The sequence below is a fragment of the Chiloscyllium punctatum genome, chromosome 11 (assembly GCF_047496795.1).
Source record: "Chiloscyllium punctatum isolate Juve2018m chromosome 11, sChiPun1.3, whole genome shotgun sequence".
Taxonomy (NCBI): Eukaryota; Metazoa; Chordata; class Chondrichthyes; order Orectolobiformes; family Hemiscylliidae; genus Chiloscyllium; species Chiloscyllium punctatum.
Window position 1 is genome coordinate 5,789,721 of NC_092749.1, and position 14,399 is coordinate 5,804,119.

General features: G+C 44.1%; 1 protein-coding gene across 1 annotated transcript in view; it reads left to right on the forward strand.

Annotated features, from left to right (window-relative positions):
* LOC140482642 (immunoglobulin superfamily member 3-like) overlaps positions 1 to 14,399 on the forward strand; it is an 82,650-nt gene that overhangs the window by 7,076 nt on the left and 61,175 nt on the right. Inside the window, exons 2-4 of the mRNA XM_072580148.1 lie at positions 2,773 to 3,117; positions 6,272 to 6,414; positions 6,487 to 6,616. Coding sequence (XP_072436249.1) covers positions 2,773 to 3,117; positions 6,272 to 6,414; positions 6,487 to 6,616 — 618 coding nt within the window. The remainder of the gene's footprint in view (positions 1 to 2,772; positions 3,118 to 6,271; positions 6,415 to 6,486; positions 6,617 to 14,399) is intronic.

A 14,399-nucleotide genomic window follows, 5' to 3' on the forward strand; every position in this document is an offset into this window, starting at 1 on the left:
CCCTATCATCACTCATCCATCATTCTCACCCCACCCCCAACATCACTCACCCATGATCCCTATCCCCACTCCCATCATCACGCACCCATCATTCCCACCCCCATCATTACTCACCCATCATCCCCACACCACGCCCAATATCACTCATCCAGCCGGTCCACCCTAGGAGATCTCTGCTGATTGAATGGATGCTTCTTGATCATTCCTGATTTGCTATCTCTCCATCATTATTCCTTGTAATGGATTGGTTGTGACTCATGGACCTGGACCAATGTTTCCCATCAGAGTATTTACAGGGACAAAATGGTGGTGTAGTAGAGTTAGGAGTGTACGCTTCTAAGATCTAAACCTGTGAATAAATATCAGATGGAGTAAAGATTGTCTCCAGTGTTTCTGGCTTTACAGATTAAAGTATTGTTGTTGTACCTTTATTTTTCTGATCACTGTTCTCTGGAATTGAATCTCTCAACCTCTGCAGCTCTCAAACTCTCTTTCCTTCTTTAAAGGCTCCTTAAAATCCAGTTAATGAACTATTCATTGATTTTATTGTCAGTGTTTGAGGGACAGTCAAAGAATCACTGGACAAAAGCAGAAAATGCTGGGGTTCTGATAAAGAGCCATCAGACTCGAAATGTCAACTCTGTTTTTTTTGCCCACAGATGCTGCCAGACTTGTAGAGTTTTTCCAGCAATTTCTGTTTATGTTTCGGATCTCCAGTATCTGCAGTTATTTGTTTAATCAAAGAATCAATGGGGTGGATTAGAGGCCAAACAATGACATCTTCTCTTGGAGATTAGGGACATGGATGAGACAATAGATGTTCCCATTATACATTCACCTTTCTGTGAAGTGCTGGCCTTGCTTTTATTTGCCTTCTGTTTCCAAGCTCCAGATTTTTGAATCTATTTGTGGGAACTGCTGCCTCATCCATTTCCTGTTAGTTTGGATCTGTCTGCTCCATCACGTTTTAGCTCGACTTCTAATTTCACAATTTCATCTTCCACGACAGGAAACGGTTCCTCTGTTGTCTGTGAATCTGTTTCTGTTCTCACTCTCACTGCTTGAATCCTGAGGCTGTCTTTTTGTCTGTCTTGTGTTTCTTTACATTCATTGGATGGTAATGACAAGGCAACAACAGAGAGAGGCAAGGGTTTCATTTCCCATTCCAGTAAACCCTGTCCCCAATAGCTCCAGCTGTCTGTACAAGGGTTAATGGTTGTTTATGTTTCATCTTCTGTACTTTGCTGAATGAAAGCTGTTTCTCATTACCTGGTGGAAATTGTCCTGTGAAACAGTTGGAACCTGAAAGGGTTAACTCACACCACAAGATAAGCTCCACCATCAGGATAGAAAGGACAGTTCCTGAGAGAAGCTAACCAGTTCTAAGTTCTCAGTTCAGTGTGATGGTCTTTGTGTCCTTTTAAGTCCAGCCTGAGGTCTCCCAGAGACTCTCATGTCACTGAGGTGGAATGTAACTCACTATTCAGTATGATGTCATAAACCAACTCTGTTTATCATGACTGAGCCACTCTTCTACCAAAGAGTTCCCCACTTGGTCTCAGTAACTGAGAGGAATATCATGAAGAATGATTGTTGACACTGAATCTACACCAGCATCCCTGTTTTCACTCTGCCCCACTTCTTAAATAGCGGGGTTCCTTTCACAACCCTCTAATCTATAGGGAATGTTCCAGAGACTGTAGAATCTTGGAAGATGACCACCAGTGTACCCATTATTTCCAGGGCTACTTCCTTAAGTGTTCTGGGATTACTAAACCCTGGGGATTTATCAGCCTTCTGTCTCATCAACTTCACCAATGCCATTTCTTGACCAATTTTGATTTCTTTAATTTCCTCCGTCTCGTGAAAGCCTGCACACCTCGTTGTTTCTGGAATGTACTTTACGTCCTTCTTTGTGAACACAAAGCCAAATCCCCCTGTTTCTGAATGTAAGAGATTGACATTTATCTTCACTAATTTTTTTCTCATCATCAGAAGTAACACGATTCCAGGTTATTGTCCAATAGGTCACAAGTTCTTCACCTGAAGGTAAAGGATCAGTGCACTGAAAGCTTGTTATTTCAAATAGACTTGTTGGACTGTAACTTGGTGTTGTGTAACTTTTGATATTGTCCATCCCAGTCTAACACCAACACCTCCACAATCTTTTTCTCATCACATTCCAACAGAAACCTTTACAGCCAGTTTGCATGTTCCCCTCAAGCTTACTCTCTTACATTGCTTTCTCTTCCTGAATCAATCATTAATCAGTCACTACTTGGCTCTGTTGTCTTTTGGTGGAATTTGTTTGCCTCTTCCTATTTATTTGCTGAGGCTGGAGAGATTGTATCTCTGTTGATCTTTGGGGAAATCCTGCCCCTTTAAATGCTGCCTGGCTGCCTTTTCTAATGCAGCAGACCCTTCCCAGTTCCAATCCTCACATCTGCTGTGGATTGTCAGGAAGCCTCTCCCACTATGAATAGTCCAGGGAAGAGGATTGCAGTGTGTGGCAAGTTAGCTTGTGTCAGACAGTGGTTTGACAGTGTGGGCTCAACATGTAACTGTTAAAGCAACATCTGTACTGCTGTTCTCAGCACACAGTGACTGATAGCCAGGATATCAATCAGGAACAAGCCATCACAACTGGTTCAGTCTGATAACCTGTTCCGTCTCTTTAATGTAGGACTGAGACTGCTGGGTGGGTCCCTTTAATTCCTCGCGGGAGTTTAGAAATATCAGACTGCTATTTGTTTATTTCTTTTTATTTTGAAGGTGAAAACGCCCCAGTCCTTCTCCAGTCTCCAATCCTGAAACATGTCACTGAGGATCACACTGCCCGGTTACAGTGCACCCTGAGGAACGCGGCAGTGACAAACACTGATGCTTACTGGTACCGGGAGCAAGCAGGAGGAAGGAGGGAGTGGATTTTGAGACATTCTATGTTGAATTACGTACAACAGTACTTAGGATTCACTGAGCGATTCCAGTCTTCCAGAGACTCCTCCAGTAGCAACTTCATTCTGACCATCACAAATGTGCAGCCCAGTGACAGTGGAATCTATTACTGCTCAGTCTGGGGAAGTGTCTTTGGTGGAGGAAGCCTGCTCATTGTAGACAGTAAGTAGAGTTTACACAACAATCACCTCCAGTAATAACCTATTGACCAGTGAATGAATTGGAGGTCACTTTGTGATCACGAAGGTTGAGGAGGTGATGGAGAGTGATCTCGGGGATGGATTCACTGTGGGGAGGAAGCTGAGCTGAGGTTCAATGTTGCTGGGCAGTGGTTAGTGGAAAGGTGATGTTTTGTGACAACGGGAGAAGGGTTTTGTGGTAAATGTGGAGCTTTATCCTGGAGAACAAGTGATATTAATTCCATTTGACTCACAGGAGTGTCAGTGCCATTGGGCTGGAGGTGCAGAGTCAGGGAGATTACTTTGTGAGGTGCCACATCTGCAGGGAATCTCCCAGGGATTGGGAATGAACCATAAAGCACAAAAAGTCACACACATCTCTCTCCATTCCAGAGCCAATTGGTTTAATCCAGATTAAAAGGAACCACTCCACATCGATAATGGAGTAAAGGGAGGGGCTTGCTCTCCATGAGCTCCCACAGCTGAGACTGGGGTTGAAGCTGAGATGTTGTCATTATTCTACATTATACTCCAGCCATCTGGGCAATCTGAGTAGGGAAGAGTTCGGAGTTACCCAGATCTTTGTGTTGAATGTTGCTGACAGCCTGGCTTCAAACGCCATCCTGCTCAGGTAATTCCTGGGGCTTTCTCTTCTACTTGTCCCATTAGGGGAGAGTGGTCAGTCAATAGCAGATCAGATGTAATGCAGAGAGATGTGAGGATACTCAGATTGGATGAAGAAATAAGAGCAGTGGAGACAAGTTTATTTAAAAATGCAATTCTAACAGATGTGCAGGAGCAGACAAAGGTGGAAGGATATTCTTTAGTTGAAAAAAAGTATCAACTTTATAAGAACTGACCTTTAGAATTCTGTATCAAAAGAAAACACTGAACAGAAACCTGTAGCGGAACAACATGAAAATGTATGGACTATGAGAAACTGGAATCTGGAACTGCTTGGTCTTTTCTTGGCTGAAGACTGTTTACCACATGATCACTTGAATCTGAAAGATCAATATGTGTTGTAGTTTATAAATTTCAAATTAATTTTGAATCGTTCGAGGATGTTAAGAACAGATAGGAAATGGGTTTATCACTGACTCTCTGAACTATCTGTTTTTGAATGCAGTCGAGAGTGTGTTACTGGAAAAGCACAGCAGGTCAGGCAGCATTGAGGAGCAGGAAAATCAACGTTTCGGGCATTAGCCTTCATCAGGAATTATGTCCAAAACGTTGATTCTCCTACTCCTCGAATGCTGCCTGACCTGCCGTGCTTTTCCAGTACTACACTCTTGACTCTGAGCTCCAGCATCTGAAGTCCTCACTTTCTTCTACTGGTTTTAAATGCAGCCTAGCAACATCTAACCTTCCGTTACTGTGTGTTTTCACAGACTGAAAAGACAGCAGCTGAATCAAAATTGTTCAGCTGACCAAAAGCAGTAAAAAAAGACCCTTCTCTTCGGATAAAAAGAGAAAACTTCAAGCAGGACCAGCTGTTCAGTTTCTCCCTCTCAGTCAGTAAAAGATAAGGATGAAGCTGTGAAGGTCCCTTCATGAAGGATTTTTAAAGATAAAGTTTCCAATATCAGGGTTTCAAACTATTTCCCATCGGAATCTGAAATATGGTCAGACGATCTCCCATCAATGTATAACTTCCAGGAATCAGCCTCATTGACAAGAAATTGCAGGAACTCTGAGAAGCCAGTACATTCTCCCTTCTTATGGATTTCTTTGTCCCACTGGAATGTCTTTCTTTCAGATGTTTTGTTTAAAAATAGCCCAAACTACTTCTGCAGAGCCATGTTGCCTTGTCTGTAAATGAATGTATGTTTGAGATTAGTGAGATATGGTTTAATCCCAAATTGAAATATCATTGCTTATCACATTTTGTTTTTGCTTTCAGTATTTCTCTTGCTCATAATGAATAAGTTATTCTTGAGGTCATTAACAAACTTTGTTTCGGAAGACAAAGAGAGACAAATTGGCTGCAAAGTTTTATACAATAAAGAATCCAAGCCCAATTTCCATCTGTGATCAATACTAACATCAACTGAGACCATAATCAAAGTGGTTGGAACTGTTCCCCTTGGAGAAGGAAAAGCTGAGAGGAAATTTGATCAAAATGCCCACTTCCATTGTAATTGAAGATCACTGCCAATATATCCTCAGTCTGGGGGGATAGAGGGATTGGGTGGGACAGGGTTTTGGAATTTGGTGCAAGACATGTGGGTCTGAGAAACTGGCCACACAATGACATTGGGTCAGTTGGTAATTAGGATATACCCAGTGCCAGGGATACCCAGTCCCACTGAATACTTGGGGGCATTGTGTACAGTGGGAGGATTATGAGTAGTCAGTCTCAGGGAAAAGTGATCATTCCGAGGAAAACAGCGAGCAGGATGGGGAGAGAATCTTCACATAAGAATCTGCAGTATCTGAGCAATGAGTGGGTCACCAGATGGGGCTGAGATCAGGGAGAAGGGACTGGATGATGTGAGAAGTTTGGAGCCTCTCATGGGGACAGGAAGTGGGGGGAGCCTGAGGCTGGGAGCTGTAATCAACAGCTGTCCTTTATTCAGGCAACGTCACTCTACACTCTGACCCAGCTGTTCCTCTATTTATTTACACTAATTGTTATGTAAGTTATTTAATTATTCTGGCGTAGTTTGTTTGATCTGTTCCAACTCCACTGGTTCAATCTTATTTTTAGATTAGATTCCCTACAGTGTGGAAACAGGCCCTTCAGCTCAACCAGTCCACATCGACCCTCCGAAGAGTAACCCATCTAGACCCATTTCCCTCTGATTAATGCACCTAACTCTATGGGCAATTTAGCATTGCCAATTCACCTGACCTGCACATCTTTGGACTGTGGGAGGAAAACAGAGCACCTAGAGGAAACCACGCAGACACGGGGAGAATGTGCAAACTCCACACAGACAGTTGCCTGAGGCCAGAATCGAACCTGGGACCCTGGTGCTGTGATGCAGCAGTGCTAGCCTCTGAGCCACCATGCTGCCCAACGACCTTATTCTGGTTCCCTATTTGTTACGCCTGAACTGTCCCTTTAAACAACTGGCAGTACATTGTAACCTGAAGATTTGATTCTTAAATTCTTGATGCTTTTTCCCCAAAAGGTGCATCTGGTCCAGTCCTTCTCCAACCTCCGGTTGTGGAACATGTCACCACGGGTCACACTGCCCAGTTACAGTGCACCATGAGGAACGCCACAGTGGCACAGACCATTGTTCACTGGTACAGACAAGAACCAGGGAGTCATGTGAAGCTGTTTTTAACACATAACATAAATGGTTACATAAAATGGAGCTAAGATTTCAATAATCGATTCCAGCCTTCCAGACACCATTCGACTAACAGCTTCATTCTGACCATCACAAACGTACAGCCCAGTGACACTGGAGTCTATTACTGCTCAGTTTGGGGAAGTGTCCTTGGTGGAGGAAGCCTGGTCATTGTAAACCGTAAGTAGAGATTCCTCTCCTCACAATCTCCTTCAGTAATAACCTCTTGCCCAGTGAATGAATTGGAGATCAGTTTGTGATCAAGAAGATTGAGGAGGTGATAGAGAGTGATCGCCGGGATGGATTCACCATGGGGAGGAAGCTGAGCTCAGGTTGCCCCTCTGTGGTTAAGCTTCGGGGAGTATCTTTGGGAGTTAATGCCATGTGGCTGCAGAGCAGAAGAGGATGTTTCATCTTCACTGTGTCCTCATGGGCCACAGGGTGGCTCAGTGGTTAGCACTGCTGCTGCACCGTGCCAGGGACCCGGATTCAATTCCAGCCTCGGGCAACTGTGTGGCGTTTGAACATTCTTCTCATATCTGTGTGGGTTTCCTGAGAGTGCTCCAGTTTCCTCCCACAATTCAAAGATGTGTAGGTTAGGTGAACTGGCCATGCTAAGTTGCCCATAGTGTTCTGGGATGTGTAGGTTAAGTGTATTAGTTCGGGTAAATGTAGCATAATAGGTTCAGCGAATGGGTCTGGGTGGGTTACTGTCCAGAGAGTTGGTGTGGATGTGTTGGACTGAATGGATTCTATTCTATTCTATTCTATTCATGTTGGGCAGACATTTGGAGAGAGTGGAAACAGCTTTGAGATGGTTGGAGGAGATGGAGGGACAATGCAGTGATGGGGGAGATGGAAAGGTTGAGCAGGTTTCTGAGGGTGAAATGGTGATGGCAAGGTGCTTGGGAATGATGCCCTAGGCACAGCGCAGAGATGCTCAGAGTCTGGAGGAGAGACCACTGGTGCTGGGAGGAAGCTAGTGATAGGAACCATCAGAGGCGGACCCTGACAGAGCAGTGCTGGGAGCTGCAATTTGTGTCTGAGACTTTCCAACAGAAGGTGGACTCAATATTTTTCAAATGAGTGGAGAACTGAGAGAGTAAGTGGATGGAGAGAGAGTGAGACCCACAGTCACACCGAGATCAGTTGTGATGTTGATCAATGAAGACTATGTGCAGGGGCTGAGAGTGAATCTGGATTCCAGAATCTGGAACAGGGAGTGGATATGAGCTGGTTCCCCATTGCAAGAGGCAAGAGGCAGTTGGATGGATGGTTTGGATTGTGGGGGCAGAGGGACTTTGTGTAGTGCTGCTGATTGGCCTGGGAAGGAGCATTGTTGAAGTGAGGGGCTCTGTGCTCATATTTCCCTCATACAGGCAGTTAACTATTTGGATAAATTTTCTGATAGTTCATTGAGTTTGTAAAGGAGCAGTTCCTTTTATATGGTATACTAGCAACTTAAATAAAGAAGGTTTCCAACCGTGACAAAGGGAGATAATTTACTGGGACCAGACAGCAAACAGGGTGTGAGAATACAGTGTTTCAGTCTCTTTGGTGCAGGTGGAGGGTAGCATCCAGAGAACATAGAGTCATAGAGATGTATAGCATGGAAACAGACCCTTTGGTCCAACCCGTCCATGACGACCAAATATCCCAACCCAATCTAGTCCCACCTGCCAATTTGTGGGCAGCACGGTGGCACAGTGGTTAGCACTGCTGCCTCACAGCGCCAGAGACCCGGGTTCAATTCCCGCCTCAGGCGACTGACTGTGTGGAGTTTGCACATTCTCCCTGTGTCTGCGTGAGTTTCCTCCAGGTGCTCCGGTTTCCTCCCACAGTCCAAAGATGTGCAGGTCAGGTGAATTGGCCATGCTAAATTGCCCGTAGTGTTAGGTAAGGGGTAGATGTAGGGGTATGGGTGGGTTGTGCTTCAGCGGGCGGTGTGGACTTGTTGGGCCGAAGGGCCTGTTTCCGTCCATATCCGTCCAAACCCTTCCTATTCATATATCCTCCAAATGCCTTTTCAATGTTGCAATTGTACCAGCCTCCACCACTTCCTCTAGTAGCTCATTCCATACACGTACCACTCTCTGTGTGAAAAAGTTGCCCCATAAGTCTCTTTCATATCTTTCCCCTCTCACCTTAAACCTATGCCCTCTAGTTCTGGACTCCCAGATCCCAGGGAAAAGACTTTGCCTATTTACCCTATCCATGCACCTCATAATTTTGTAAACCTCTATAAGGTCACCCCTCAGCCTCCAATGCTCCAGAGAAAACAGCCTCAGACTGTTCAGCCTCTCCCTATAGCTCAGATCCTCCAACCCTAGCAACATCCTTGTAAATCTTTTCTGGACCCTTTCAAGTTTCACAACATCTTTCTGATAGGAAGGAGACCAAAATTGCACGCAATATTCCAACAGTGGCATAATCAATGTCCTGTATAGCCGCAACATGACCTCCCAACTCCTATACTCAATACTCTGACCAATAAAGGAAAGCATACAAAACGCCTTCTTCACTATCCTATCTACCTGCGACTCCACTTTCAAGGAACTATGAACCTGCACTCCAAGGTCTCTTTGTTCAGCAACACTCCCTAGGACTTTACTATTAAGTGTATAAGTCCTGCAAAGATTTGCTTTCCCAAAATGCAGCACCTCGCATTTATCTGACTCCATCTGCCACTTCTCAGCCCATTGACCCACCTGATCAAGATCCTTTTGTAATCTGAGATAATCCGCTTCACTGTCCACTATACCTCAAATTTTGGTGTCATCTACAAACTTACTAACTGTACCTCTTATGCTCGCATCCAAATCATTTATGTAAATGACAAAAAGTGGAGGACTCAGCACCGATCCTTGTGGCATTCCACTGGTCACAGGCCTCCAGTCTGAAAACCAACCCTCCACCACCTCCCTCTGTCCTCTACCTTTGAGCCAGTTCTGTATCCAAATGGCTAGTTCTCCCTGTATTCTGTGGGATCTAACCTTGCTAAGCAGTCTCCCATGGGGAACCTTGTCAAATGCCTTACTGAAGTCCATATAGATCACATCTACCACTCTGCCCTCATCAATCCTCTTTGTTACTACCTCAAAAAACTCAATCAAGTTTGTGAGACATGATTTCCCACGCACAAACCCATGTTGACTATCCCTAATCAGTCCTTGCCTTTCCAAATACATGTACGCCCTGTCCCTCAGGATTCCCTCCAACAACTTGCCCATCACCAAGCTCAGGCTCACCGGTCTATAGTTCCCTGGCTTGTCCTTACCACCCTTCTTAAACAGTGGTATCATGTTCGCCAACCTCCAGTCTCTGGCACCTTACCTGTGACTATCGATGATACAAGTATCTCAGCAAGAGGCCCAGCAATCACTTCTCTAGCTTCCCACAGAGTTCTAGGATACACCTGATCGGGTCCTGGGGATTTATCCACCTTTACCCATTTCAGGACATCCAGCACTACCTCCTCTGTAATATGGACATTTTGCAAGATGTCACCATTTGGAACAGTCCGGCACAAGAACAGGCTGTTCAGCCCATCAACTCTGTGCCAGTCACGATGCCATTCTAAATGAGTCCCTCCCTGTAAATGTGTCTGTCTAAATACCTCTTAAACATTGCTAGTGAATCTATTTATATCATCTCCCCTGGCAGTGCAGTCCAGGCACCTACCACCCTCTATGTAAAAATCTTTCCTCACACATCTTCTTTACACCTCCCCCACCCAACCTTAAAACTGCACCCCTTAGTATTTGACAATTGCATCCTGGATAAAAACACTCTGACTATCCATCCTAGCCACGTCTCTCATAATTTTGTAATTTCATCCCTCAGCCTCTGATTGTCTCACAAACACAATCTACGTTTGTCCACTCTCTCCTTATAGATGAATACACTCCAATCCAGGCAACATCCTAGTAATCCTCTTTTGCACCCTCTCCAATGTTTCGACATTCTTCCAATAGTGTGGTGACTAGAACGTCACACAGTACTCCAAATATGGCTGAACTAAAGTGCTTTACTGCTGCAACATGACGTGCCACTTATTATACTCAACAGCCCAACCAAAGAAAACAAGACTGCCATATATATTCTTTAGCACCTTATTCATTTGTAATGCCACTTTCCAGGAGTTATGGGCTTGCATCTTAAGATCCCTTTGTACATCAATTCTTGTAAGGGACTTGCCATTCACTGTATGCTTTCCTGTGGCATATGACCTCCAAAAATGCCTCACCTCACACTTGTCCAGATGAAATCCCATCTGCCATTTCTCCACCCAACGTTCCAACTGATCAATATCCTGCTGTATCCTTTGACAACCTTCCTCACCTTCCACAACTCCACCAATTTTTGTGTCATCTTCAAATTTACCGAAACATAGAAAATAGGAGCAGGAGTAGGACATTCGGCCCTTCAAGCCTTCACCATCATTCAATACAATTATTGGCTGATCATGCAATTCCTGCATCCCATTTCTGCCCTCTCTATATATCCTCTGATCCACAAGGGACCATGTTCAGCTCCTGGGAGAAAGTGAGGACTGCAGATGCTGGAGATCAGAGTCAAGGGTGTGGTGCTGGAAAGGACAGCAGGTCAGGTAGCATCAGAGGAGCAGGAGAATTGACGTTTTGGGCTCAAGCTCTTCATCATGTCCAGCTCCCTCTTGAATATATTGAATGCACTAACCCCAACAGCTTCCTGTGGGAGAGAATTCCACAGGTTCACAACTCTGAAGAAATTCTTCCTCATATCAGTCTTGAGTGGTTTACCCTTTATTCTTAAGCTGTGTCCCCTAGTTCTGGACTTCCCCAACATTGGGTATATTCTTTCTGCATCTAGCCTGTCTAGTCCCATCAGGATTTTATATGTTTCTATGAGATCCTCCCTCACTTATCTAAATTCCTTTGAATACAATCCCAGACATTCTAGTCTTTCCTCATATGTCAGTCGTGCCATCAGTCTGGTGAACCTTTGCCGAATTCTCTCAAGAATGTCCTTCCTTGGACTAGGAGAACAAAACTGCACACGATACTCAAGGCATGGCCTCGCCAAAACCCTGTATAACTGCAGCAAGACATCCTTACTCCGATACTCCAGTCCTCTCACTATGAAGGCCAGCACCTCACCACCTGCTGCACCTGCATGCCAACCTTCAGCGATTGTTCCACCATGACACCTCGGTCTCATTACATGTCACCTTTTCTGAAATTGCCACAATTCAGATAATAATCTGCCTTCCTGTTTTGAGACCAAAATAGGTAACTTCACACTTATCCACATTATATTTCATTTGTCAAGTATTTGGCACTCTGTCCAAGTCACCCTGCAATCTCTTAGCATATGTCCCCACAGCACACACTGTCACCCTGCTTAATGTCATCTGCAAATATGGGGATATGGCATTCATTTAATTCATTCAAATGGTTATTGTATATTCAAAGTTTGGGAGAAGATTTGTAGCTCGGGTGCTCGTTGTTGTGGTTCTGTTCACCAAGCTGGGAGTTTGTCTTGCAAACGTTTCGTCCCCTGTCTAGGTGACATCCTCAGTGCTTGGGAGCCTCCTGTGAAGCGCTTCTGTGCTGTTTCCTCCGGCATTTATAGTGGCCTGTCTCTGCCGCTTCCGGTTGTCAGTTCGAGCTGTCCACTGTAGTGGCCGGTATATTGGGTCCAGGTCGATGTGTTTGTTGATAGAGTCTGTGGACAAAACACTACATCGGACAAACAGGAAGACAGCTAACGATCCGTATACACGAATACCAACTAGCCACGAAACGACACGACCAGCTATCCTTAGTAGCCACACACACAGATGACAAGCAACATGAATTTGACTGGGACAACACTACCATTATAAGGCAAGCCAAACAGAGAACAGCCAGGGAATTCCTAGAGGCATGGCACTCATCCACAGACTCTATCAACAAACACATCGACCTGGACCCAATATACCGGCCACTACAGCGGACAGCTCAAACTGACAACCGGAAGCGGCAGAGACAGGCCACTATAAATGCCAGAGGAAACAGCACAGAAGCGCTTCACAGGAGGCTCCCAAGCCCTGAGGATGTCACCTAGACAGGGGACGAAACGTTTGCAAGACAAATTCCCAGCTCGGCGAACAGAACCACAACGGCTATTGTATATTGTGAACAGCTGGGGTCCCAGCACTGTATCTTGCTGTACTTCACTCGTCACTGCCTGCCACTCTGAAAAGGACCTGTGTATTCCAACTCTCTGCTTCCTATCCGCCAATCAGTTCTCTACCAATGTCAATACTTCACTTCCAATACCATGAACTTTGAGTTTCCTTCCTAATATCTTGTGTGGGACTTTGTCAAAGTCGTTTGGAAGCCCAAATATACAACATCTACTGCTTTACCCATATCCACTCTACTGGTCACATGTTCAAAAAAAGTCCAGAAGATTTGTCAAGCCTGATTTCCCTTTAGTGAATCCATGCTGATTAGGATTGATTCTGTCACCACTTTCCAAATGCTCAGTTATTACATCATTAGTTATTGACTCCAGCATTTTCCCCACCACTAACGTCAGGCTAACCAGCCTATAATTCCCCATTTTCTCTCTCCCTCCTTTTTTAAAGAATGGGGTTACATTAGGTACCCTTCAATCCATTGGAACTCTTCCAGAGTCTACAGAATGCTGAAAAATGATCAGGTTATTTCTCGGGCCACTTCCTTCAGTATTCTGGGATGCAGATCATCAGGCCATGGGACTTATCAGGTTTTAATTCCATCAGTTTCCCCAATACCATTTCCTGACTAATAAGGATTTCCTTCAGTTTCTCCTTCATGCTTGAGCCTCTGTCTCTGAGCATTTCTTGAAGAAAGATCAAAAGTATTTGATCAACCATCAAAATAAAAACAAAGGAATTATGGCTGCTGCAAATCCAAAACAAAAACAGAAGTTGCTGGAAAAGCTCAGCAGGTTTGACAGCATCCTTCAAACTGTTATAAGGAAGAATCACAGACCTGAAACATTAACTCTGATTTCTCTTCTCAGATGCTGCCAAACCTGCTGAGTTTTGCCAGCAAATTCTGTTCTGGTATTATTCAACAGGTCTCCCATCTCTTTGTTGTTCATCATGAATGCATCTGATTCTCACAGTAAGGGATCTACATTTGTCTTCACCAGTCTTTTGCTGTTTCCATATCTATCAAAGATTTAGCTGTCGGTTTTTACGTTTTCCACAAGCTTACTTTCATATTCTATTTTCCCTTTCCGAATTAAAGCCTTTGTCCTCCTCTGCTGAATTTTAAATTTCTCCCAGTCCTCAGGTTTGCTGCTTTTTTCTGGTGAAGACAAATCCCTTACTGTGTGAATCAGATGGATCTCTTAAGTATCCTTGGCTAGCTTATCCTAGGTCATGCATGCCTCAAACATGCACACCCATAATAAATGCTGTTTCCTTACTGCATGCATCTCTAATTTACTGTTTGATTCTTTCCCCAATTTCACAATTACTATTTGGTAAGCTGTATACAAGTCCCACGAACTTATTTTTCCCTTTGGTGTTCCCCTGCTCCACCCATACAGATTCCACAGGTCGAGTCTAATGTGCTCCCTTACTATTGTTTTAATTTCTTCCTTAACTAGCAACACTACCACACTTCCCTTTCCTTTCCATCTATATTTCCTGAAAATTCAATAACCATGTACATTGAGTTCCCATTTTGGTTACTCTGGAGCCAGCTGTCTGTGATCCCAATTATGTCATATCCATTTGTAACTGTTTAAGCTATTAATCCATCCACCTTATTACATATGCTTCTCGCAATGAGATATAACGTTTTCAGGTTTGTATATTTTTGATATTTATAGTCCTTTTAGAATTTTTTTTTATTTCAAAAATATACTTTATTCATAAAATGATTTGATGGTCTGTACATTTGATCATGCCATACATATGTCCACATTTACAAACACAGATTCG